Below are 26,650 nucleotides of genomic sequence, written 5' to 3' on the forward strand. Positions count from 1 at the left end.
CGGGGGAAGGTGCTGAGCAGAGCCCTGGTGGACATCAGAGGAGGGACCAGGTGACCAGGTGGAGGCAAGGGCAGCACAGGCCCTGAGTCCCCACATGCTCTGTGAGGCCACTGCACAGAGGTGCCAGGACATTCACCTGGGTCCAGGGGCTTCTGGCCTTGCAGTGCCCACAGATTGGCCCTGTTTCTTGGAGATGCTGGGCTCCTGCCCTCTCTCAGCTGCTGTGACCAGGAGATGGCTGTGTGAGTGTGCACCCTCGTCCCAGCCAGCACACCCCAGGCCCGGGCCTCTGAGGAGGGCAGCACGGGCACCTCCCCTCCCACCCAGGTCCTCCCCTGCCATGGAGGCTGAGGGGGCTTGTGCATGCGTTTGGGTAACTGAGGGAGCACTGGCTAGGAGCAAGGAGGCCGAGGTGGGCCTGACCAGGGGGGTGCCTGGGGAACTCACGGGGCCTGGCTCAGGGTAGGGTGCAATGCGTAGCCTTCCTGTCCCCGCCAGGTCCCGAGGCATTGTGCTCCATGTTGGCCCCAACCAACAACGTCTTCCACCGGCCCCTCTGGTTGTCCAACCGCCTGTCCCCCAGGGAGGAGCAAGAGCTGGAGCTTGGTGAGCAGGTGGGCAGCGGGCAGAGTCTGGGGTATGGGCACGTTGCTGGGGCACCAAGGTTCCCAGGCTCAGCAAGGGATGCATCTGTTCCCATTGCACTGGGCAAGGCCATCGCTGTCCCTTCAGACCCTGCCTCCTGGTAAGGGGACTGGGCAGACAAGCCTGGGACAGCTTCAGTGACCCCCAAGGGCCTGAGGTGGGGTGTGCTGGAAGGCCCCCTTCTGGCCCCTACCTGCCCATACTCACTCCCCCTGGCAGCTGGGGGCCGGCCTTCCCTGCATCCAGGGACAAAGAGGGCCCTGAGGTCCTGGAGCACGCAGGGCCGGCTGGGTGCCACCTCCTAGCCAGCTTCACAGAGACCTTGCTGCTGATCCTTGGGGTCCTTGAGGCTTTGACAAAGGAGAGGTGGCATGGGTCTTCCAAAGGCCATTACAGACATAAACATCTGTGCTGACTGGCAGCCCAGGGCTGACCAGGGGGTAGTCAGGGATTTTATGGGATGAATGACCACAAGGATCTATGAGCAAGAGTTGCAGCCTACCACACAGCCTCCTGGCCACCTGCACAGGTCAGGGCGGGCAACACTCTCAAACGCCAACAGCAGGCTCCTCCTCAAGATGGCACCAGGCCAGGGCCAGGGGTTGGAAGGTGTGGGGCTCCATGAGGCTCAGGTGAGTGTCCTGCCTGGCAGTGCTGATGCTCAGTCCCCAGGGGGTGAATGGCAGGGACTGAGTCTGTTCATTTGCAGCACACCAGCTGGGGGCCATGGGCCACTGACCCGAAGACCGGGCTGTGAGGCTGGCTCACAGCCTTCTTCAGATGGAAGCAGGGCTGATTCTCCCGAGATCCCAGGGCCACATGGTGTGCACACCGTCACTGCACGCTCCCAGGAGAGAAAAGAACCCTGCGCCTGCAGTTCTGAGCGCACGTTATTTGTGCTTTGGGACCTGCAGTTGAATGACTTGTCACCCTTCTGGGTGTGAGAATAGTTTCTTCACACTGTCTTGTGTTTGTGGGGCTCTGTTCTGTAGGGCTCGATCCTCTGCTGCACCTTGGATGAGGCTTTGGGATACCCCTAGCCCCCTAGGTGTGTGGCAAGCACCTCCTTAGCTCGTCTCTGCCGCGGGGGACGGTTTCTGTGGCTCATGGCAGAAGTGGTCTCCCTGAATCTCTGTGGGTTCCGCATTCAGGAAGCCTCCGCCACCCTGGGTCGTGGACCACAAGCCCACGGCTCGGTCTGCCCTTGGGAAGCTGCTGCTCTTTGCTGTTGGTTTTGGTGTGAGGATCAGGCAGGGAGCCAGCTCAACTTGCTCCAAACGATGGGAAGTTACGTGGCACCCTGACCCCCCATGTTTTCCTCGTTGATGTGCAGTTTTGAGTTCAGGTTGTGGATCATGTCTCTGTGCCCTGGGCCGTCGGAGCCCTGGGCCCAGGTCATCTGGCTGCACACTGGCCCTACTCTGTGACATGCCCCCAGCACATGCTGCACTTTCAGTTCTCTTTATTTTAAAGCAAGTTTGCGGGTCCAGGAAGGGTCCTCGCGGGGACAGGCTTGCCTGGTAGGGGGTCTCCACTGCAGCCCAGCCTCCCTTGGCTTCCGCGAGGGTCGTGGTCCTGGGTCTCTGGGACTTGCGGGCAGACTACACTGTTTCTCTGCAGATTACTTAGACTCGAGCTTCCCAGGAGACACAGGGAAGCACTGGACCTGCAACCCATCCTGGGAGGCCCACCTGGTCAGCAAAGCCAGGGCCATGCTGGTCACTGAGCAGAGCCTGGTGTTGGACACCATCAGCATCTACCTGTATGCTCAAGGCCAGGTAGGCCAGAGTCGCTCCACCTGACAAGAGTGGGCCTGCTGGCACCCACCACCTCCTGCCCCCGAGCCACTGGGCCAGGGAGGAAGCCTGCTCCTGGGCGTACCTCATGGCCACCCCCGGCGTTCGACCGTCCCTTGGCTTTTGCCATCCCTGAAGGTGCCAGGTGTGAGGGAGTCAGGGCACAGGAGCGTGGAGACCCAGAGACACCTGAGGCCCAGCGTCCTGCCTGCTCAGGGCTCTTCCCGACCTGCCTGCTAACACTCACTAAGGCTGCCCGGCTCAGGCCTCCTGCAGTTGTGGGATGGAGGGACAGCAGGACCCAGACTTGCTCCTCCTTGGGGAGGCCCCTGTCCCAGAGGGCCACCAGAGGGCCACCAGAGGTTCCTGAGATGGGTGAAGTGGTTCTGGCCCCAGCCTCCAAATTTCTGCTCCAACCTTGGTTTCCAGCCTCTGGAGGCTGCTGGCCACACCTGTGGGCCACTCAGGAAGAGACTCCTTGAGGTCTGGGGACGACAGAGGCAGGAACCACATCAGGGCCATGGCTCACAGAGGGAGGCTGCCCCAAGCACTCCGCTGGGTATGAGGGCTGCCAACCTAGGCTCAGGGAGCTGGGCGTGGCAAAGCGTCGAGTCCAAGGGAGCAGGTTGTGCAGGGGCCAGAATGGAAGCGGCACGGGGGTGGGGAGCGCTCCGGAGCAGGCAGGGCCCGGGCAGGGTGGGTGGAAGCCGAGTGGGACTGAGCACCGAGCTCTGCCCACAGCTGGTGGAGAAGCACCGGATGTCAGACTCTGGCATGGACATTCAGAGGCTGCTGGAGTTCCTGAAGATGGACCCCCAGAAGGCTGAGGACAAGGTCAGTGCCTGGGCCGGCTTCTCAGGGCCTCCCTCTGCCACTCAGAGACCCTCAGCAGGGTGACCCCCAGGCCCCACACTGCTGACAGGATGCAGGAAGCACTGACGGGAGTGAGGGCTGACCTGCGGTCTCCACCCAGTGTGTGTTGGGGACCCAGAGGACAGGCCTGGGCTAGGGCCTGAGCTAGGGCCCTGCTGATAGAAAGTCTGGACATCACCTGCAGTAGCCATTACAGGTGAGGCTCCCACACCAGCCGGAGCAAGCTGACCCCTACTGTGGATGGCCATGCACTGAGCGTCCAGCTGGGTGCTGCCCAGGGGCCAGCGCTCCCGTCCCTCCGCCCAGGTCTTCCTCTTCCAACTTTATGGGATCTTCCTTCGCGAGTGTGCCGACATGGAGCTGGTGAAGTGGCACCTGACCTGCCTCCTGGAGTCCTCCCACCTGTCCTGCAGCCAGCGAGAGGTGGGTGGGCACTTCCGGGCTTCCCCTCTTCCAAACCCTGCCTCATAGGGCCCCTGTCACTTCCGGGCCCTCAGCCCTTGCTCCTGGAGATCTGTGTGGATCTTGAAGTGGAGGACCACTGTATCAGGTGCTAACTGGTCCTCCTGGGAGGACCAGGGCCCTGACCGGGGGCCACTCACAGGATCCTCTGCCCACAGGGCATCGCCCTCTCGGTGGGCTTAGCGTCCACCACGCACCTGGAGGAAGTGTGGGCCCTGCTGGAGCACATGGGCCGTACCAGGTTCCTGAGGTGGGCCCTCCCGTCCCCAGAGAGCCAGGTAGAGAGTCCCTGGAGGCTGCCGGTGTGGAGTGTGGGGCTGGCAGAGCCTTGGCCTCCAGCGCTCGCGGGGGACATGAGGGTTCTGGAGGGCTGCTGTGTGGGACGCAGGCCAGCGAAAGCCCTCAGTCCCTGCTGGGCAGAGCACCTGGAGTGAAGGGGCTCCCCCGACCCCAGGGGCTGTGTGAGGCCTGGCCACCAGAGCTAGGAGGTGTGCCGAGAGGCCCTCTCTCCAGCACTCCCTGCCCAGAGTCCTCCCGGGGAAAAGCAGACCCTGGGAGCCCCCAAGGGGGACGTCTGCCTGGGAACGCAGACCGCCTGAGGGCTTCCTGAAGGAGAGGGCTGGTGCCAGGCCTAGGACTGGGCCCCGAGGACCTGGCCACTGCCAGGAGCTGGGCAGAGGGCTTGACCCTCTCCTGGGGCAGGAGACAGGTGCAGGCTGGGAGGGCAGCCAGTGGGCCTCTGCTAGAGCCCTCAGGACCAGCTGTGCCTGCTGCCTGCAGCCAAAGGACCCTGACCTACACTGGAAGTGGGTCAGCAGCACCTACCTGCTGTGCTATGGACAGATGGCCATTCACGCCAAGGAGCGGATCCTGCCCTGGGTGGACAACATCATCTCCAGGATGGTGTACTACTTCTCCTGCAGCTACTACGTGAGTCCTGCCCCAGCCCCTCCGGAGAAGGGCAGGGAAGGTAGTGCACCCCAGTCCACGTCGCCCCAGGCCACACTCGCCGCGGAGACAGGAGGCTCAGGCACAGGGATGTGGCCGGGCAAAGCCTACCCCGGGTCTGCTTCCCACGTCCCTGGGCCCAGGGCTGTAACTGCAGGGGGTGGCGACCAGCCTGAGGCTGGCAGAGGAGGCGGCCACCTGCCTGCACTGTCCCGAGCCACGGGCAAGTGGGAGCACCTTCAGATCCCTGCAGCTCCTGCTGGGCACTCACACTCCTGGCACAGGGTGGATCTCACCCCTGCCCAGAGCCGCTGGCACCTGGGGCTGTGGTGTGAGTGTGAGTGTGTGCACATGGTCCTGGGCTGTGTGCTGCCTGCAGGCTGGTGAGAGTGTGTGTGTGTGCTCTGTGTCGAGGTGTGTCACACGTGTGCACCTGTGTGGGTGTGTTTGTGCATGCACAAGCTTTGGGGAACTCTGTGCCACTGTCCCCTGACCTGGCCACCTTTTAGGATGAAATCCTAGAATCGAGCTTCCTCTCCGCATGCATCCTGCTCACAAGGGTGCTCAGGAAAGAGTACGGCGCCCAGAACTACAAGTTCACTCAGACGCCAGAGCTCATCCAGTGTCTCCTGGTGAGTGGTGTCACCAGGGCCGCCAGGGTGGGTGGGGCAGGCAGGCCCGGCCGCTGGTTGGGTGCCACTGCCACACTGGTCCCTCCTCTACCTTCCCAGTGCATGCTCCAGAAGGAGCCTGACTTCCTGGCCACCCTCTGCCGGCAGAGGATCATACTCGTCATTGTGGGTCTGAGGTGACTCCCCCTGGGGTCCAGGAGCAAAGACAGGCCAGGCCCTCTGACTGTGGAGAGGGTCACTGTGCAAAGGACCCCAGGGCTGGGCCAGGACTCGGTCCATCTGCAGGGCCAGGTTGCTGTGTTCCCAGCCCAGAGGTGGTTGTGCGGGCACATGCTGAGCCCTGACCCTGGCCACACGTGAGCCCTGACCTGTGGCACGCTAAGTTCTGGTCGTGGTCACGGGCTGATCCTTTCCCCACACAGAGCCCTGATCCCAGTCACATGCTGAGCCCTGACCCTGGCCCAGCCCTGGCCTTGTCACCCCTGGAGTCCTGACATGGCCACAAATCAAGTTCTGATCTTGGTCCACTCACCACCCTGACTGACCCCAGAGTAACCCCGAAGTTTCTCACAAATACCAAAGAACCCGAGAGTGAAGCCGATTAGGATGGCCCGCTGCAGCCCCTGTCACGGGGGCCTTGCCAGTCCAAGTCAGCTCCGTTTCCCCCATGCCTCCCCACCCTGTGCCAGGTGTGTGGCTGTCCAGGTCCACTCCCAGCCAGGCTTTGGCCCCAGCCCACGAGTCCTGCCAAGCCTGCTCTTCTCTGGTTCCTTGCAGCAACCTGCGGCCCAGCCTCAAGCCCCTGGTCAAGTCCAGGATTCTGCAGACCTGCCTGCGGAGCGTGTACCTGCTGCCCCCAATAGAGGAGCTGAAGAGCAAGTCCCCTCCGCTGGAGCCAGCCCCGGATGTCATGGTGACCTTGTGCTTCTGGGCCACTCCCCTTCTTCCTTCATGGTGGGTGCCGGGTACTGGCCCAACTGTCCAGCCTTGCTTGGTGAGGGCAGGAGAAGGAGTTAGGGTCTAGTCTGGGTTCCATCCTGGCTGATTTTGACCTTGGGGAAATCTTGGGTCTTGGCGTCCTGCCCTCCCCGGGGCCAGGGTGCTGTGGTGTCCCACGGGGCGTGGCTGCCCAGCGCCCACTCAGCAGCCTCTGCAATGCTGGCAGCACCCAGGGCCTCACAGCACTCTTTATCCTGGCCCCTGAGGCCCAGGTCTTTCCTCACCAGGACCCTGCGTGGGCCTCGAGTGCTCCTGACTGGACCCAGGATGGAGCAGAGCCACATCACATTCGATGACCTAAAGCATCCCAGGGTGTACCCAAGGCTGGGCCAGGCCCTTCTGTCCACAGGACAGCAGGGAGGTGCAGCTGAGCTTAGAGGTGGCCTCAGGGGCCAGGTTGCCAGGGTCAGTGGTGGACTAAATCCTGGCTGTCTAGGCTCTGTTCAGTGGAAACAGCAAAGCCAGTAACACACCTAGTGACCAGGAAAGCCTGGTTAGCAAGGATAGCTGAGAGCTGCGGCCGCAGGCCAGGTTGGGAAGCCCTGTGAGCTCCAGGCGGGTTCCCCAGCAGACCCTCAGGTCATCCGGGACAGCTGCAGAGAGCAGAGGAAGGTGGCTAGGGCCTGGGGAAGCCCACCTCTGTGTGGACACAGACCACGGCGGGCAGCACCCAGGTCCCACTGCAGGAGAGTGGTGTCGGGACCCTTTCCCAACACCCCTGTCTGGCTAGTTGGAGCCAGCTGCGTCTCAGCAGGCAGAGCTGCACGTGGAGGGTGTCAGAGACAGGGCCTGGGATGTGGCACGGCAGGGCTGTAGAGGTGGCACGAGGCGCCACCCACGGTTGAGCACACACCTGTGCCCACTTCCATGTGCAACTGTAAGGCACACCTGCTCAGAAAGCTCCCTCGTGCCTGAGGGGATGCCCCGCTGCCCATGGGTCCCTCCCTACCCCCTGGGCAGGTTCCTGTAGGACCCTCTTCCGTCTCCATGCCCTGCCCACCCATGCTGTCCCACGCAGGTCTATCGATGGGACCGTGGTGACGTCGTCTGGACGTGTTCCAGGCACCGCGAAGGTCTCGAGAGCGCAAGCCCTGGCTTGTCACCTCAGTTCTCGCCCCCTCCCCTCTCGCGCCATCCCAGCCATCTCCAGGTTCTCTTTGGAAGTGGCCTGAGTCACCTCTGTGGTTCTTAGGTTTAGAGGCCCTTTTGTTTCTAGATGTGAGCCTCTGTCCTCTGATACCTGAAGTGGACACATTTTCTCCCAATTTGTAGCTTCCTCTTCTTAGTTGAGTCTTCTGGGCAGCGGAAGTTGCTGATGTTGAGGAAATCCAGATGGGTCACGCTTTCTGGTGGGATGTGGAATAGTGCAGCTTCTTCAGAAATGGGTCTGGCTCTCCCGCCCCAGGTACTTGCCCACAGAGGCGGAGCCTGCGTCTGGACCAGAGCTGGGCACAGGCTCCGGTACCTCGGGCCTGGTGCCAACCACGTCTGCTGTGGCCCCTGAGTCTGCCGACACCCCGTTTCACAGCTTCTCTGCTTCTGCCACAAGTCTTGTTCTTTTGGAGCTGACACCTGGTCCCTGTCCAGGTCTGGGCAACTGTAACCAAGTACCATAGCTGGTGCTGCACAAGCCACAGAAATCTGCCTCTTGCAGGTCTGAGGCTGGGAGTCAGATGCCGGGCAGGTGGCGGCTCTGGGGAGGCCTCGTCTGGACTCCGGCAGCTGTTTCCTGGGTCCTCCCTTGGTGGAGGGGCTGGAGTGCTCTGGAGCCCCTCTCATGAGGGCACTGATCCCATCATGGGCACCTCCCAAGGTCCCCCCAAGGCTCCCGCCCTAGGATGTCAGCCTAGGAGGCTGAGGGGACACAGCCTGGAACGGGGCGGGCCCCCCTGTGTGGGCTGGAGTTTGTCTGTGCACGAACGCACTGGCCGTGGGGGCACTTGACTGAACCAGACCCTCCTGGTTTGGTTCAGTCTCCTTGGCTGAACACCAACCTGCAGGGACCCAGGATTCCATTTCTAATGGCTTTGTTCTGCCCCGTGATCTGTGCTGTGCCGTTGTCACACTTCTTCGGTGGCGGGGCCGGTGGACAGCATGCTCAGGACCCGAGAAGTTCACACTGGTGTCCAGTCCTGCGTGACAGTGTGATGGGGGTCGGAGCCCTCGTGGACACACAGGTGTCTGAGAGCTCGTCTGCTGCTCCCCCCGGGGGGACGCGGTGACAGTGGAGCCTGGCTCCTGGGCTCCGAGACACACATTCCCGGGTGGGTAAGCACAGGCCGTGGGCTCCCACAGGGCGCTGAGGGCTTCCTGAGCCCGAGGCCGGGTTCTGTCCTTCTTGGCGATTGCTTCTGCTCTCCGGGGCGCCCGGCGTTTCCTGGCGTTTCCAGGGAGGTTTGGAATCGGCTGCCCTCCGCACACTGGGACAGGCCTGGGCCGGCAAGGGCTCTGGGGGCCGTGGGGCCAGGGTCTTCCCGTGGCCAGGCCCTCTGCACTCTCCCACCACTCTCCTGCCCATCCCTCCCACTGTGGTGACGTTTTCCATGGTGTCTGGAGGCTTTAGGTCCCCGGCTCCTTGCTGGTACACAGGAAGTGACCTGTGAGGCTCCACCTCTGCCCGTCGGTGCGCGTGGCTTCCCACGTGAAGGCGGCCCACTCCCTCCTTCCTGACTGTGTCCTCCCTCTTTGTCCTCAGCCTGCTGCGCTCGCTAGGGTCAGGGTCGGGGCCCAGCGCAGATGGGCAGCGGGGTGCGCTGCAGGCCTGTCTTGGGGGGTGCCCGCCGCTGCCCGCGCTCTCCCAGGCCCTCCACGGGGACCGACTTGGATTTGAGGTGTCTTCATCTTCACTCGGCTTGAGGCCTGGATTCTCTGATTTCACTCTTTGATGTGCTGATGACTTAGAGGTGCCCCGATGTCTTCACAGGAAGCTCCTTTTCTGTCAGGAGAGCACTTTGCCCAGATCCACTGGCCCACAACACGGCAGGCGCCGTGCCCAGCTGTGTGCGCCTGTGAGCGACCGTCTTCTGCCGACCCTCGCGGACTTGGTGCACACACCCTCAGTGAGGGGCAGGGCCACACGTCCTGGCCGCAGGGCACTGTCCCCCCGCCCCGACCCGCTATGGGATTTCAAAGTTGTTGTTAAGCCGTAAAGACGGAGCCTCTGTCTTGCTGGAGCCGTGGGAAAGGCTGTCTTCACCGCTGGCCTGGCGCCCAGTGCCTGCTGCTAGGTCCCTACACCTGTGTGCCTGTCCCCGATGCCCCTGCCCAGGTCAGGGCTGGGCCTTGCCCCTGGCTGTGCCGTCAGCCTCGGCACCGTCGTTGCTGAAGTGGCTTTTTTAGGAAGCCTGTGAGTAGGTCTGGCTTGATGGCCTTGGCCCATCAGGTGGCAATGGCCCATCAGGTGGCAATGGCCCATCAGGTGGCATTTTGAGGGGGGCGATGGCCCATCAGGTGGCGATGGCCCATCAGGTATCTGTCTGGCACGGCCGTCTTGCTGGCCGTTCCCTGTCCCTCTGTCCTTTGTTCCCCCTTGGTGTCTTTCCGCGTTGGACTCAGATGAACTTGTGGTCCACATCGTTAGCGCGTCTCTCTGTCCTGCTGGTCCTGACACCTGTATCAGTGCCCGTGTCTGTGTCACGTCCTCTCCCTTCGGTCACCTGCCTATGCGCACACTTCTGTCTGCAGCCTTCCATCTCAGTCCATCTCTTGATTTTGAAAACGTGTCGTGCCCAGGAGGCCCTGGTTGGCCTTCTGGATTGAGTGTGTGTGTGTGTGTGTGCGTGCGTGTGTGCATATGTGTGTGGCGGGGTGTGTACGCATGTGTGTGGGTGTGTGCAGGTGATGTTGGCACAGGATGTGGACAGCAGTGAGACTGACAAAAGTTCCAGCAGGTGGCTTGCTCAGCCCAACCTGACCAGCAGCGTGCCAGCACTGGTCCCCTGGCCCCAGGGTGATTCTCCAGCCCTTGCTGCCACGTGCCCTCTGCAGGTCTGCCCTGCCGCTCTCTGGACACCGTGCCTGCAACTAACACTGTGCCAATGGGAGGGAGGACAGGAGAGGGGAGGACCCCAGTGCTGTGAGGAGCCCCGGCCCCCCTAGACTCCAGGGAAGTGCTGTCCACTGTCTGGCCACTGTCCTCCTCCTGACATGGATGCACCTGTCTCGCACGCACCGGTCAGACCTGTCCTCTGGACTGGAGATTCCCACGGGTGCTTGCGCTTCCCCGTCTGTGCTGGGTGATTCTGTGGGCTGCGCCTCCCCGGGACCAGGACACACCAGCGAGCACCCGCCCTGAGAGGGAGTCGCGGCTAGGAGGCTGGCTAGGGAGGCCGGTCCGCACGTCTGTCTCCCCGGGTGAGGCCCTGGCAGAGCGGCCGTGGGTGCTGGGCAGCAGCTGGGTCTTCACCGTGGTGGCTGACTCCCTCACTGAACCTTTCCACAGTCCCCGCAGCTCTCAGGGCCCAGTGGGCACCAGGGCGACGGGCAGCAGGTCTGGGGTGACTGGACCTGCTGAGTTCCGCGTACCTGGGGCCGTTCGTCAAACAGTATTCCCAGGAGAGGGGAAGGAGGACCCCGCCTGTCCTCTCCTCGGGAGCCCAGCGCTCCAGGGCAGAGGAAGGAAGACGCCCGAGAGCAGGGGCCACACTCACGGTCGCCTCCTGGACACAGCGGCAGCCACAGCCTGCCCCGTCCTGCCCCGTCCTGCCCCGTCCCGGGTGGGGGGCACAGCCCTAGGGAGGAGCAGGGGCTCAGGTCAGGGAGGCCTGCTGCCACAGCCGCTGACCCATGTCCGCCAGGCGCTGTACGGGAAGACGGTGAGAGCCCTGGACCTGCTCCTCCAGAACTTCTTCCTCGAGAACCCGAGCATGGACGAGCTCTCCTTCCTCCTGCAGGTGAGGCCCGCTCCAGCCACCTGGGGCCCGAGGTCTTCCTGGCCCGTGCCCCACGATGCCCGCTTGCCAAAGTCACGGTCTTGGGAACCAGAGGCATTCTTCCCCACTGCGGTCATTGAGTGAGAACAAGGGACTTGGGGAGAGTGCCCAGGTTGCTAGTCTCGGTCTCCTCCTTGCTGGGCAGGTGGGCAGCGGTCAGCTGCACTGCTGAAGTCTCCCGCAGGGTTGGCAGCAGCGTGCTGGCCCTGGGCTCTGTGCTTTGCAATGATTAATCCCTCCAGCCCAGAGGTATCCCAGGACCCCTTTGACAGATAAGGGGGATGGGCCGGAGAGGGCCACCTTGCCCCTGACCTCCCAGGTGGCTCTGTGTGGGGCCAGCACTGTCCTGACCCAGAAGGCAGCCCCATGGGCTCAGGTGTGTGCCCAGGAACGCCCTGAGGCTCAGAGAGGCTGTGGGGCCAGGTATCTTCCCGGTGGGGCCCGGGAAGCGGCAGGGTGGGGGTGGGAGGTGATGGGGTGCTGGGCCCCGGTCGGGCCCTTTCCTCTCTGCCCTGAGGGACACTTGTCCAGAGCTGTGCCATGCTGTTCTGTGGTGTCTGGGCCCAGGGTGGGGTGGCGCTGGAGGCTGGAGGTGACCGAGGCCCACAGGGGGTCAGGCAGAAGACAGGAGCTTCAGGCAGGGTGGCCGGAGGGAGGTGAGCCACGTGGGTGCCAGCCCCTCCATCTGGTGGAAAGTAAGCTCTGGCCCGAGCTGTGGGACGTTGGCGGTGCCAGCCGTGCCCATCAGCCACTGCGGACCCTGGTGGGGCCAGGACGGCTCAGTTCAGGCCAGAAACACCCCCCTGCCAGGCGCTGTTGCCGGAGCCCTGCGAGGGCCCCTGTGGGAGGTGTGTGTGTTAGGGGGCAGTGGCCGGCACCCGTCCTTGAGAGTCTGAGGTCAGGTGACAGGGACAACAGGCACGCAGCTGGGGTCCCTCCTGGAACCCGGGCCTCCAGGGACAGGAGCGACAGGGAAAAGGGACGGGGCCCCCAGGACAGAGACAGTCCCTCTCCAATCCTGGAGTGGCTCAGGAACACAGAGGGAAGAGCGACCGCAGGTCCCCCCTGGTGTCCCCCTGCTCCACACCCACGTGCTGACCCAGCAGCAGGCCCTTCCCACCAGGCCGCGACACCTCCCTAGCTGGCCCCGCCTTTCTGCACGTTCTGGAAGCCTGGAGGCCTGTGGTGGTGAGAGGTCTGGTGGTCAGCTCCAGCCCCTAGAGCCCCAGGCTGCTGTGCCGATGGCCACTGGAGGCTGTGGCCAGGGGAACCAGCTGTGACTGGAGGTCGCCTGTTGCCCCCTCCCTGGAGAGGCGAGGGCGCTGAGCCTGGGGTCTCACCGGCCAGCGCTGGCCCCATGACCCCAGGCTGGGCTCGGGGGCTCGCCCTGGAGGAGCGTGCGCGGGGCCTGCAGGGCTGTGCGGGGCAGGGGCTGGCGCCGCTTGCCCTTGTCCCTCTCTGTCTGGTGTCATGCCCTTGGTGACAAGCGGTGAGCGGGCTGTGGCTCAGAGGTAGCAGAACCCCAGGAGGCGCCGTGGGTGGCTCGGCACTAAGTGGCCCCCACGCTCCACCTGAGGAGGTTGAACTGCCCTCTGAGGTGGGCCGGGATCCACAGTGGTGTCGAGAGGCCGCTGGGCGGCTGCGACAAGGACTAGATACTGTCCTTAGGGCGGGGCCCAGGGCTGCATCCTGCTAGCTTCAGGAGCAGAGGGGTAGAGACCAGAAGAGACCCAGAGACACACGTGCTCTGTGTGTCTTGCCGTGTGATGCTCTGTGCTGCCGCAGGACTCTGCCAGCAAGCAAGCCATCATCAGGTGTGGCCTCTTGACCTTGGACCTCCAGAACTGTGAACAAAAGTGAACCTTTCTTCTTTATGGAAGTACCTACCTCAGGTATTTCACTGTAGTAATGAGAGATGGGCCCATGCATGGGATTCATAGCTCCTTTGGGTCGAAGCAACAGGCCACACCCGGGGCTTGCCACCGGCATCTGATGTAGGGCCATCTTGGGGCTGAGCCCTAGTCTGTAGGTCCAACGCCACCTCCAGGTAAGTGATGTTGGAATGAATCGAGCTGGAAAACTCGTGCGGGTGCCCGCTGCAGGATGGTTTGGTTGCTGTTGGCTGCGAGAGGAGGAAAGGTCCCTTTGAAGTGAACATGCTGAGGGAGCAGGGGGGCGCACCACGGAGGCGGGTGGCCTGGAGGCCCCTGTCAGCCAGTTGCGGTCGGCCGGGCTGGCCGGGCCGGGCTGGCGGGTGGAGGAGGGCCGCGGCAGCGGTGCTCACCCTGCCCTCCCGCCCCAGCACACCGAGCGCTGGCTGAAGTCCGACAGGAGCCACGAGCGCAAGCGGGTGGTGCTATCCATCTTCCTGCTCCTTCAGTACGTGGTGGACTCCCTCAAGTTCACCGTGAGTCCCCGTCCTCCCTCGGGGACACCCAGGTGGGGGGAGGACCCCCAGGTGGACGTCCCGCCTCATGGAGCTGCCCAGATTCCTATGGCCAGACCGTCTGCATGGGAGGGAGGGCAGCTCATGCGGGTGGTCTGAGGACACGGGGCGGGAGACTGGCAGTGGTCAGTAGAGCTCAGGGGGCTCAGCAAGAGCCAGCGCCCAGGGCAGTGCTGTCCTCCTCCCCGCTCTGCCAGCCTGGGGACCCGGCTGGTGGTGGCTCTGCACAGGTGCAGACCGCTCGGCCCCACAAGCAGCTCTCCCCAAGTCGAACCTCAACTTCCCCAACTCCCGGGGTCTCCAGGCTGCACCTTCAGAGGGACACCCAGGAGCCCTCTGCCCGCCGTGGCTGAAGGCTGCAAGAGGGGCCCAGCACACTGTCTGCACCACTTCCCTGATGGGAACTGGGCATATGGCCACAGTGACCAATGGAATATGGCACAGCCCGTGGCTCTGGGGGCTGGTGACACACCTGTCCCCCAGCTACTCCGAAGGCCCAAGCAGGAGAGGAGGGCTATAAGTTTAAAGTGTCTCCAAATAAAAATAAAAAGGGCCAGGGGTGCAGCTCCCTGGTAGAACCAGCACGCCCGTGTTCAGCGTCCAGTCCCGGGGAAACGCTGAAGGCCAACATGAACATGATAAAGAATGGATCTGGAACATCTAGGGATATATGGCCACAGCGAGACCAATTCCAGGCTCTCAAATGAAAAGGCGCTGGTCAGTTGTACCAGCGGGTCAGATGCTGGAGAAGAAGAGGGAAACACGGTGATCTGAAGACAGGACAAGAGACCCCATAGACAGGAAAGGAAAAGAAAGACTAGAGAAGGATGACCAGAGCCCAGGGATGGGGAGCACCTCGGGAATCCCTGGAGTCCCAGGGCAGGGAGGGGGGACAGGCAGGAGGACTGCCAGGTGACATGAAAACTTCCCAACTTGAGGAAAGATATGAACCCATGGATCCAGGAACATCAGAACCAAAATTGTTAAAAATCAATGTGAAGTAGGAAAATCTTTAAAACAACCCCAAAGAAAGCAGTACCGTGTGCACACGTGTGTGCAGGCACAGGCACAGGCGTGTGGTGGCCCACGTGTAACAGGCACCTGTGTGTGTGCGCGCCCAGAGGGAGGCAGCAGCAGGCACGCCCTGAGTCCCCGTCACACATCATGAACAGTCCCCTTTCCAGATGGGGACACTGGGTCAGGGAGGCCAGGGGACTCCTAGGCTGGCGCAGGCTCCTGTGGGTCCGGGGCAGGCGTCCCCAGGAGCAGTGCAGGAACAGACAACAGAGGGCCTGTGTGGCTCACCGGTCCCCTCCACAGGAGGAGGCCACGCCCTCCATGCTGGGTCACCACATTGGCCTGCTGACTCTGCTGTGTCGGGACAAGGACAAAGTCACCAGGAGCCACTCTCAGCAGTGTGTCTCGCTCCTCCTCCATCTGGTGGTGGAGCAGAAGGGTGAGCCGCCAGGAGAGGGAGGGGATGGTTCCCGGCCACCACCCTGGCTCCTGGGCCCCGGGGCTTCTCAGACTCAGGCCTGGTCTGTGAGTTGGGAGACAGGGCTGGGGAGGGGGGTGCTGTCCCCCAGGCCAGCGGTTCCCCTGAACCTGAGTCTCACGTAGGGAGGGCGCTGGAATTCATGCCCTGGAACAAGGCAAAGCACTTCGAGGTCAAGGTCTCCAAGGAGTGGGAGATGAAGCTTGGCCACATGGTGAAGGTGAGCCCAGGCTGCGCGGGGCCAGCCCTCGCCACACTCCCCACCGCGGCCCAGGCTTCCTGAGAATGGAGCTTGCCTGGGCGCACCTTCCCCAGCCCCCTGTACCGACAGGCCTGGGGGTCCTGGGCGACCTGTGCAGTCAGGGGAGCACTGTGGGCAAGGCCAGGACGAGGGACCCGGACCCTGCCCTTTCCAAGGAAAGTCCCCGCCTCAGCCCCCACCTTCTGGTCTGACAGGAAGCAGTCCTCAGGTTGTCACTGGTGTCTGCTGGGCCTCTCTCCAGAACTTTCCAGGGTGGCAGCCCCGCCTGCCTGGCTGGCACACATGGCCTGGCACTGCCCTTCCAGCCCGTGCAAGCCAGGTGCTCCTGCTCCCTCGCCTGGCCCACCCTCCGCAGGCCCTGCCCGTCGGTTGTCCCTGGCCCCGGGCCAAGCTCTGCCCCGGCGGCTGGGCTGCCCTGGGCCTGCTATCCCACCTTTCTGGCCTGTTTCCCCACCTTCCAAGTGAGGGTTCCTGGGGCTTGAGGTCCCTCTGCTCCCAGATCAGGATGCTGCAGTGGTGGTGGCAGGGTGGTTCCCTGAGAAGTGCACTGGCCGAGCCCCTCCAGGGGACAGGGGCATGGGAACCTGGTGCAGGATTCACTAGGACATTTTCTCAGCACGAGCAGGGGAGGGAGTGGGACATGGCAAGGGAGGCGCTGGCAGCAGGCGGTCCAGGGACTGCCCGTGGGCAGGGCAGCCAGTCACCAGCTGCGGAGCCGGCCAGCAAGGCTGCTTGCTCCTGTTGTCCCCAGGGCAATTCTCCAGCCAAGAGGCAGCTGGGAGCTGTGGCCACCGTGCTGGCCCGCGGCAGGTCTGTGTGTGTGTGACGTTTGTGGGCAGGTTCACAGGGCGCTCATTCCTCCTGGAAGGGGCCTGGCTCCTCCCTGGTCAGGCTGGGGCTGAGGACAGCCCCTCCCTCACCAGGCCTTTCGCAAGGACCTGACGGTGGCCCAGCACACGCAGCTGGTCCTGACGCTGCTGCACGGCCTCCACAGTCACAGCCACCTGCGCTGCGACCTGGCCTCCAGGCTCCTCCTCATGATCTTCCAGGACGCTGGCATCAAGCCTGAGCAGGTAGGGCGGGCACAAGGCCCCTCTGGGGGACAGGGCCCATATCCTCCGCTGGGAGGGAGCCTCCCTGCAGAGACCCAGAGGGGGGCAGAAGGCCCCCGTCCCAGGGTTGTGTGTGCACACGCCCAAGGCCACACCTCTTCTCCACAACAGACCCCTCTCTGCAGCGGTGCACAGGGCCCTGAGGTGGCCTCTGGCAGCCCTGCTCCTGTCCTGTGCCCCAGAAGGTGGACTGCCACTGCCCTGGGGGTCGTGGGTCCCCTGGTGTCCGTCCCTTCAGTCTGGGGAGGCCAGCTTGACCCAGGGCTCACACACACTCTTGTCCAAGGGGCTGCCAGGCCCCCCCTGCTCGGGCACCCCCTGCGTCAGCCACACTGGTCCCCCACAGCCTGTCCTCCCACCCCCCGCCCCCAAGGAGTGGAGCACAGGTGTGCAAAGGGGCAGGCGGTGCTGTGGGCCGCGGAGCTGGGTCCCACCCAGGGACTCACAGGGGCCCCACTGCGGACTGGCCGTGGACTGGCCCCCCCTGCAGGTGGCCGAGATCCTGCACAGCCTGCTCCAGGAGCTGCCAGGCATCCGCTTCAAGAACGTCTACAAGACCATGATGAAGGCCATCGCAGCTCTGGGAAACCAGCACACCCAGGAGGTGGTGGAGGTGACCCTGTCCCTGAGCCACCCCTTCGAGAGGTGGGTCCGCCCTCTGCCCACAAACCCCAGATGGACCCCATCTGGCCACCCGCTGCCTGCCCTCCAGCCACAGCTGCCCCAGGCCCCAGGCCAGCCTCACGCTGAAGCAGCATGGTCAGCACAGCTCCTGCCGGGTGCCTGCTCCCGGGGCCCAGCCTGGCCGGGGCCTGCAGATGCCCTGGGCTTGCAGTCCAGGAAGGGCCTTCACCTTGGAAGGTCCTTCCGGCTCAGAGAGCCCCGGAGGCCCACCCGGTGCTCTGAAGACACAGGGTCTGGTGGTCCCGAGCCCCTGGCTGGTTCCTCCTGGGTCATCACTGGACCACAGGGCACTTGTTAGGAAGGCCGCCTCCAACCTGCCAGCCCTGTCTGTGGGGTCAGAAGCTAGTGCAAACCTCTTGGGATGTGCAGCACTTGGCAGTCTGAGGGCGCTGGGGACCTTGGCCTGTCCCAGGGGACCCAGCCTTTGACAGGCAGCCCAGGCAGCTCAGCCGGCTGCGCGTCCTGTGCTCCTGTTCCCCCCACCCAGCTTCTCGCTTGCTAAGAGGTGAGGTAGGTTGAGGATGGCGGCTGCCAGCTTGGAGCTGGGGGCGGGGTGCCAGGGGGAGCGAGCCCAGATGTCAGGCAAAGCCCACTTGTGCTCAGAGCCCACCTGTCACCACTCCTGAGGGCTGGCTGTGTCCACTTCAGGAACCGGCAAGCTGTCCCGTTGACAGGCAGATCAGGGCCTCCCGGGAAGGCCCCCCAGGTGCCTCTGGGCCCTCAGGCAGCACAGCCCAGGTGCCCAGTGTGGCCTGCAGTGGCTTGGGTCGCCGTCTCCCCAGGAAGATCCTGTTCCTGTGGAGGACCCTGGCGACCAACCAGCAGCTGGCCCGCAAGGTCATGACGATCCTCTACATGAAGCTGAAGCTGCGGCCCTCCAGGGAGTTCATCCAACCCACCCGCCAGGCCCAGCTGGTCTGCCTGAAGGTGAGCGCCTCTGCCCTGGCCCGCGTGGCCCTGGTGACTGCAGGAGTGGGCAGATCACCGTGATGTGCCCCACCTTCTCACAGGGAGTCCCTGCCCCTGTGCCCTTGGTGACCCCAGGTGCCTGGGGCACCAGCACACTGATCAGCTGCCCCTGCCAGGGCCTGGCTGCTGCCTGGCACTGCTTCTCTGTGGGGATGCCCCACCCTGTCCATTCTGCCAGGAGTGTCCTGGGCACTCAGAGCAGGTGTTCCCAGAGAGCGCCTAGGGGACAGCGGGGGAGGGCCTGGCTGCCCAGGACTGCCAGGGCCCACACCTGTGCCTGCCTGCCACCGTGATAGAGGGATCGGGGAGGCCTGGGAGGTCCCAGTGTCCCCCAGCTGAGGGTAAGGGGTGACAGCCAGCCTCAGAGCTCTCCTACAAGAGCAACTGGAAGTCACAAGGGTTTGGCTCAGGAGTGACCAGTTGGTCTGCCCTTGAGAGGACCCGGGGTGGGGCAGGAGCGGTGGGCTACACTGCCCTCGAGGATAGGGCAGGGCACGGGTTCCATGGCCATAGGGCTGACTAGAGACCTTCAGGGGACAGAGGGGGCCATTCACAGTCCCACCCTGGGAACATGGGGTGGCACAGGGATGGCTGCCGGAGCCAGGGCGAGGAAGCCAGCAGGACCAGGGGTGGCCTTCACCAAGGGGGTGCTCTGGAAAGGACTGCCACGCTAAGGGCACCTGGACAAAGTGGTCAGGTCACTAGAGGGTAGAGGCAAGGTGGGGCCAGGGAGGAGGTCCAGGGTGCAGAGGCCAGGCGGGGCCTCGGGGCCCAGCGAAGCCCTGCAGTCGAAGGGCGCCTGCTCCGGCCTCAGGCTGCTGCAGTGTGGGGGTGCAGCTAGAAGCAGCACGGGCAGGTGCTCCATGCCCTGGGCCGGGCAGGTGGACGGCTGGGGCTGCAGACATAGTGGCCTGCCCTCCCCAGCTCACCGGCCCCCTGTCGCCTGCTGCAGGCCCTCAACACCATTTACGAGCTGCTGTACACCCAGGAGTACAGGGGCACGGTCCGCTGGGCCTTCGCAGGGGTGCTCATGGGCCTGCTCACGCAGCTGCACTACCTGCTGGAGATGGGCATGGTGGAGGGCATGTCAGACTACCAGGAGGACATCCTGGACGACAAGCCCCTCGGGCCCTGCAGGTGAGCCACGGGCTGGGCCCAGCCCCTTCTCAGGACCTCCTGGCCCCTGCCTCACACCCACAGGAGTCCCTGGTGGGCGCTAGTGGGGCTGGACACTCAGGGCCCAGGAAGGAATGAGCTCGGCTCTGCGGGCAGGGGGCAACCAAGCGGTGACAATCTTGAGCCACGGGGAGTCCAGGAGGTGGCAGCCTGCCCAGGCCCCAGGGGACCCTCCCGCCTGGGCACCACTCCAGGACCTGCCTGGAAGCGCTGAAGGGCCTCTTCTGGACCACGAACTACTGGGAGGTGTTTGCCCACGTCAAGCTGCTCAACGGCTGGGAGTGCCTGGAGTGCCTGGAGACCTACCCCCAGGGAGTGACCCTCTTGGCCAGGTAGGTCCCAAGCTGGGTGCCCTCTTCTGCCTGGAAGGAGCTGGAAGTCAGCAGCCCAGGCTCAGGCCACACCCCACACCGGACCCTGCACTCTGGACTTGTGCTGGAAGATGTCTGGGCTGAGTAGCGTGGGCACCATCAATCTACCCACCAACCACAGCTACCAGGTACAGTCAGCAGCACAGCAGGAGACTCTGGAGTTAGACAAAAGGAAGCACTTTCAGGCAGCAGGCAGATGTGATGCGGCAGGTGAAAGTTAGCTGCCAGCCAGTGGAAAAGTCTGCGTGGGTGGGGGGTTGCCTATCCCTCCCCCCACCCATCTGGGCCTGGCACTCAGGGATCATGTCTGCCTCTTCCCTTGGACAGAGCTATGTCCCACTATGACTGTGAGGTCAAGGCCATCCTGGGGCAAGCCATCATCTTTCTGAAGAACAGTGAGGAGCGAGACAACCTTGTGGCTATCCTCATCATCTCAGAGGTCAGTTTCTCCCAGCCACCCTGACCTGCTCCTTACATCAAGGATAAAAAAGACACTGTCCTCTGATAAAAGATACCCTACTTGGGTCTGATACACCAGATCTGCTTCCTGCCTGAAAGTGCTTCCTTATGTTTAACTCCAGTGTCTCATGCTGTGGCGCTGACTTTACCTGGCAGTTGCAGGTGACAGGTAGATTGATGGCGCCAACCCTGTTCAGTTTCTCAGCAGCCCGGATGTCTTCCAGCATGTGAATCAGAGGTCCATGGTCAACTTCATGAACCTGAACCTGAAAAACCCCAACCCGCTGGTGCGGGCCATGAGCCTGCAGGCCCTCAGCAGCACCCTCATGCACCCCAAGAAGGTGAGAGGGGGACATGGGGGAGCTTGGGGACACACCCATTTCCATCCTAGGAAGACTTCAAGGAGAAGGAGGCACCAGAAGAGGGCTGCCAGGGTAGAGTCTGGTGGGAAGAGGTAGACGGGAAAGAGGCTCAGGTCTGGAGCAGGAGAAGGTGGCAGTATTTGCTTAGGACAGGAGACTCTGAGACAGAGGGCCTCTGAGATCAGCACCTTTGACCCCCTTCCGGGTAGGAGGCCCCCACCTGCCAGCCACCTGCCAGTTCCTTGTGCTCCACCCACCACCTCCTGCCCTCAGCCTCGGGTAACTGGTCCATTTCCCTAGGACCACTGCAGGGCTGGGATGGAGGCCCAGATGCACCGCCTGACTCTATCCATCTTCTGTCCATGTATAGGCGAAGCAGCCAGTGAGCCTGTGGCCAGTCTCAGCCAGGCACTCTGTCCTCCTCGGTCCCCGAGAGCCCTGCTAGGTGGGGTGGGTTTGGAGATGCGCAGGTACCCTGGTCAGAGAGCCAGGAGTCCAGCTGCCTGTAAAAGCTGTGATCGCAGCCGGCGGCAGGCGACCCGCGTCACCTGGGGAACCTGGAGACACTGGGTGGGTCTCCTTGCAGATGGCCCTGCTCCAGAGCCGGCTGCTGGAGCTGCTGGACAGCTTCCTGCAGCCCGAGCCCAACGACCCCCTGGGGCTGATGCAGATCCTGGGTGACATCCTGCACCGCCTGGGCGACCAGGGCGTCGGCGCCGTCATCCTCAAGATCGCCCAGCACCTGCGGCTCTTCTTCGAGGACGTGAGCCGCCTGGAGAGGAAGGGGGAGCGGGGCAAAGGGCGGGACGGGGCATGCGTGGGACGGGCTTGGCAAGGAGCAGGCAGGGCGCCTGCGCAGTCTCTTCCGGCCCACCAATGAGAGAAGCCCATGCCGCTGTGCGCGGGGCTGGCGGACTGTGCGGCCCCGCGGACTGCCCGCCCGGGGAGGGGGTTGCGTGAGGACCGCGTTCCGTCGGCCCCAGGTGACCCAGGTGCTGCGCTGCCCTCGGGCTTCCCGCCTCCCAGGGCGGGAACCGTTCGTTTGAAAGGCGGGCGCGGGCAGCGCCTGGAGTGAGCTGGGCGGGCGCGGGGCGCGGGGACTCTGTCTTGCGCCCCTGGCTAAGGGCTGGGGGTGTGGGCGGCGCGGAAGAACCACGGCCCCTGGCCCGCTCGGTGCAGGTGCAGGGACAAGGACTGTAGTCACCTGCTGTCAGCAAAGGCGACGCCAGGTCGCACAGGGAAGGAGCCTTGCTAGGGTCACGGAGCTAGGAAGTGACGGACTGACCCTAGACTGGGGGGGGGGTGTGCCGCTGTTGTCAAGAAACCCAGACCAGGGACATCTAGGAGAGTAAATGAAAGGCTGCCGGAGGTCAGGGGGTGGCGAGGGGAGCACGGAACCCAGAGAAGACCTAGCATGGGGCAGAGAAAGGGCAATAGGAGCTACCCCCGGGTGCCCAGGGTCCACCTGTCGGTGGGGTCCCAGGTGGCGTGGGTCTGCCCTGAGCCAAAATGAGGCGTACACCAGCGACTTGAGATCATGGGCAGAGAGGGAGGGGTAACGGTCAGCGGCTGAGAGGCCGCACCCCGGGGTGCAGGGGCTGCCTGAGTGGAAGACTTGCCCCTGTCTCCCAGGTAAGTGCAGAGGTGCGAGGGTGCGCCATCTTCCTGTTCGGGGATGTCATCCACAGTGGTGGCAAGAAGTTCCGGCAGGCGCTCAAGACCTTTGCCTTCCAGGCCCTGGTGCCCCTGCTCTTCCACCTGGCAGACTCCTGCCCTGAAGTGGTCATGGTGAGCAGCCCTGGCCTGGCTGTGGTGGCTGGGAGAGCCAGTGTGGGGAGAACCCATCTGCTGGTGGGGCTGGAGGACTCAGCCCTGTAGGCACCATCCTGGGCCCATTCAGACGGGAGAGGCCACACCTGGCCCTGCAGGTGAACAGGCAGATGGAGAAAAGGAAAGGACGCATCCCAGAGATGGTCCTGGCTTTTGGAGCTCCACTGAGCGTAGCCCCCTCCCCCCCCCCACAAAAGTAAGCCCAGCATTTAGGTCCCCCTGCTCCCTTCCCTGGGCCAGGGGTGCACACCATGTCCTGCACAAGGGTACCTGCTTTCCCAGAGCCCCCTCCCCAGGAGTTCCCCACGTCCAGTTTCCACAAGGATCCACAGGGTAGCCCTGCAGTCCCGGATCTGTCACATGCTCTCTCTGCAGACCACTCCTGTAGCGCTAAGCTGTCTACCGTCATCTCTGAACAGCCTGGCCCAGGCTCCTTCCCTAAATGGTGCAGGCCCCTCCTCGGAGGCAGGGTGTCCCAAGCTGACTTCCTTGGATGCCCCTCTCTGCCTGTCGCTCAGCCTGTGTCCTTCCTAGCTTCAAGAAGGAGGCCTGGCAGCCAGGGTGACCACTGGCCTCTCCTGAAGCTTCATGTGAATTAGAGCAGGGCACCAGAGGGCACCACAGGGCTCAGGGAGTGGAGGTCCCTGGTGTGGTCCCCCCTCCTCTGGCGCCATCTCCCCACCCCAGCAAGGTGCAGTTGTCCTTGGGTGTTATCCTTGCAGAATCCTCCCCTGAGGTCTGCTTGGGAGGAATGTGGTGAGGCAGAGACAGAGAACCCTGGGGTAACCCACCTGCTCTGCCTACAGAAGACCAAGCTCACCTTCCTGCGCTGCGCCATCTTGCTAAAGTGGGAATTCCGGAAGGAGCTGTTCAGCAAGTTGGCCTGGGGCCGAGGACTGGGTGCCGAGAACGATGTTTTTATCTATATGGTAAGGTGTGGGCACTCCCAGAGGTGGGAGGAGGAGATAGTTGTGCTGGTCACCCCAGCCCTCTGAGTGGGGTCCGTCAGCAGTGGAGAGTCTGTCCTGTGTGTTTCTGTTTGGTGTCCTTGGTCTCTGTCCACAGTGGAGCCCAGGTCCTCTCCAGTGGCTGGGAGGACACAGCTCTCACACCATGTACCTGAACTGTGTCCAGAGCCACTGTGGAGTGGCCCTAACGGTGTGATGGAGAAAGGGCCAAGGTTCTACCTGCAGGTGCAGCTGGGCCCAGAAGGGGTGCAGGAAACACTGCCCCTCTCATTTTCAGCTGCCAGTTCAATCTCTGACCCAGCCTCTCCTGTCCTCCCAGTGGCCTAGGCTGTCCAGATGACAGTTTCAGGGTATGGGGCAAGGCCGAGGTCACCAGAAGGCCTCCCTGATCTGGCTGGTTTGGGTCTGTGGGACCGGGAAGGCAGGAGGCATGCAGCTGTGTTGCCCCGCCCTCTCCTCCAGGGACGCAGGGCAGAGCCCTGGCCAGCGCCTGAGGGCAGCTGTGGGAGGAGGGAAGCCAGTTGCAGTTTTCTGAGGCTGCCCAGCCAGGCTGGTCTTGGCGCTACCAGCAGGCTGCGTGTGGTGGGCGTGGACAGGTGGCGGTTGGTCTCCAGGCCCAGGATCAGACTCAAGGCCTTCCTGTCCCATGCCTCTCCCGTCCCGTGCCCCTCCTGTCCAGATCCCCTCCCGTCCCGTGCCCTCCTGTCCTGTGCCCTTCCTGGGCTACCTCATGGCAGGCCCAGAGCAAGCCCCTGCCCCCCATGGACCGAGATCTTCCAAATGGAGACCTCCTCCTCTGAAGTGTCTTGTCAGGGTTCTGATCACAGAGACAGACAGCGGCCAGCACAGAGGGCCTTGACCATGCCCTGTGTGCACCTTTTCTGCAGCTGTAGTCATTTTAGAAAGTGCTCAGCTGCCCCTGCTCAGCGGTCAGCTCTGCAGTGCCTGAGGAGTCCACCACCCGTCCTCTTGCTGATGTGGTGCTGTGCATCAGGGGGCCTCTGGGCATCCTGCAGCGGGGGTGTCTTCTGCTTGCTGAGCCCTGGGGTGACTTTCCCTCCTCCTCACCTTGGACTGTCCTAGGGAGGCTGTAGTCCACACGGTAGCTCCAGCCTGCCATGCCCCTGTTGGGCTGGAGGTGAGTTTCCGGCCTCTGCCTGTCCTTGGGGCTGGTCCTCCTTGTGGGCACTGAGCTCAGCCTCCGCATGGGCAGACGGCCTACTGCTTAGGGCAGCCAGTGCGTGGGCTCTGACCTCGGACCGATTCCAGTCCTGCCCTCAGGAAGCATTGTTCTTTTCAGCTTGCTTGAAGGATTTTAAGAGGGATTTGTTGACAGTTTCTTTGATCTTGGAGCTGCATGGAGGAGCATCTGCATGACCATTTCTATTTTACTTAACACCCAGTGTGCTGATCTTATTCGTGAAATCCACCTTTTAAGCCTTAAAAGGCAACACTGCTAACCTTAACTTTGCCCATCAGGAGGTCAACCCATAAATTAAAACTTATCTAACTCAGTGAACTTCCTTGAATAGTCACGTACATGACGGACTCACGGACATGGCTCTAGGTACTTAATCAGAGACCTACATTTTAGCATAAGGTTCTTGTGTTTGCAGCCTGCGGGGGTCTCAGCTCTGCTTCCCTCCTGCCACCTGAGGGTCGCAGGTGATCGCCCTTCACTCTCTGGCTGGTACTGCCATGGGGGCCTCAGACAGAAGAGGGCCACAGAGGCCAGGTGCCATCTGGGCCCAGCTTGGCCACCAGCCACTCCTCTTCCCCCAGATAGAGAGCAACTTTGGCAACTACCACCAGTTTTTCATGCAGGCCCTGACCTACCTGCACAGCCCCCACAGGAACCTGAAGCTGGCCGCCATGCGGTTCATCGGTAGGTGCCCGCCTGCTCCCTGGCCGCCCCCTGCCGGAGCCTGCGGGTGGGTGCAGGCTGGTATCCAGTGACACTGCCCACCCCTGCCTGTCCCAGGGGGAATGCTGCAGGACTACTTCGCTGACCTCTGCTTCTACCTGAAGAAGGGTGACATAAAAACCCTCAAGAAAAGTGAGCCACACCCCATGCCCCAGGGCTGGGCAGCACAGGGCCTCGGGTGGCAGACTGGGACCCCTGGGGACACAGCTTCAGAGTCAGACACAGGGTCTCTGCCACAGGCTTGAAGACCCTCAGGGAGGACCCGGACTCGATGTGCCGCAGGTTCTACCTGAACTTCATGGGAGACGTCATGGAACTGTCCCACTATGTGACCTGACCACAGGCCTCAGCCGCCACCAGGCTCGCCCCGTCCTGGTCCTTGTTGAGTTCTCTCTGTATTAAATGCTGACAGCAGGTTCGGGCCTCAGGCTTTGCAGGCCCCATGTCCCAGGCATTGCAGGTCCTGGGCTGGGCCAGACTGTCCCTCCGCGGTCGCCACTGGAGACTGTGGCATGCAATGGCCTTGCCATGCCTGTCCTTCGGGGTGTGATGTGGGGGAGCATGAGCCCAGGACTGGGTCATCTGTGCCAGCCCTTTCCTCCCCTTGCCCGTCCTCAGCCCGCCTGCCCCCTCTCGCCACTCCCCAGCTCAGGCAGAGCTGTCTAGGTCCACTCCTGGTCCGTGTCCGTCATGCTAGCACCCACTGGTGCTGTAGCCGTTGCCCTCTCTGGTGGCCCAGCTGGGCCTCTACCCCCCCACTCTTGCTGAGCCTGCACAGCCTTCAGGGACACCCCTCCCCACTGCTTGGCTGCTGTCTGCCCTGTGGCTCCCAGCGTGGACGCCCACTCCTCCCTCTGTAAGGCTCTGACCTTCCCCAAGCCAGGCACAGGGACACTGAGCAGTCCTGGCGCGTCGGGCTCCTCGTCACCGCCAGCCAGTGCAGTGACAGTGGTGGGGATGGGGCCCCAGGTGGGCTGCTGCCCTGGGGCGGCCTCGGCCCTCCAGAAGGATCTCAGACATTCGGGAGTCACCCAGGAGGGGAGTTCTTGGGAAAGGTAGTGCCCAGGCTCAACCTCGGAGGCACGGAAGGGAGGCTCAGGCTCCGGCCTGTCAGGGAGGCTGAGGATGTGCCTGGGCCCTGGGCCTGTGAGCCTGGGCCATGAGAAGCTCTTCTAGCAGCCCAGGGCAGAGGCCTGAGGCCACCTCGTCTCTGTTGGTCATGCCTGGATGGGCAGGGGCCTCTGGTGCCCAGCCAGTCCCTCCGCCCAGCCAAGTGCTAGTGACAGGGACACTGAGGGCAGGGGGA

At 63.2% G+C, this 26,650-nt stretch overlaps 1 protein-coding gene across 1 annotated transcript; it reads left to right on the forward strand.

Annotated features, from left to right (window-relative positions):
• The first annotated feature begins 518 nt into the window (after positions 1 to 518).
• LOC101964424 (maestro heat-like repeat family member 5) lies at positions 519 to 25,760 on the forward strand. Its single transcript, XM_078016414.1, has 28 exons — positions 519 to 637; positions 865 to 1,011; positions 1,797 to 1,882; positions 2,266 to 2,423; positions 3,183 to 3,275; positions 3,621 to 3,737; positions 3,935 to 4,054; positions 4,557 to 4,706; positions 5,234 to 5,356; positions 5,456 to 5,532; positions 6,134 to 6,269; positions 11,152 to 11,247; positions 13,505 to 13,693; positions 15,053 to 15,188; positions 15,353 to 15,447; positions 16,413 to 16,562; positions 17,092 to 17,246; positions 18,068 to 18,212; positions 19,207 to 19,391; positions 19,625 to 19,762; positions 20,129 to 20,240; positions 20,458 to 20,601; positions 21,209 to 21,385; positions 22,255 to 22,410; positions 23,259 to 23,381; positions 25,203 to 25,305; positions 25,402 to 25,476; positions 25,584 to 25,760. Exons 1-28 carry the CDS (start codon positions 519 to 521, stop codon positions 25,679 to 25,681), a joined length of 3,603 nt encoding a protein of 1,200 aa, XP_077872540.1. The 3' UTR covers positions 25,682 to 25,760.
• The last annotated feature ends 890 nt before the right edge of the window (positions 25,761 to 26,650 follow it).

This window comes from Ictidomys tridecemlineatus, chromosome 7 (genome assembly GCF_052094955.1).
Source record: "Ictidomys tridecemlineatus isolate mIctTri1 chromosome 7, mIctTri1.hap1, whole genome shotgun sequence".
NCBI classification, from domain to species: Eukaryota; Metazoa; Chordata; class Mammalia; order Rodentia; family Sciuridae; genus Ictidomys; species Ictidomys tridecemlineatus.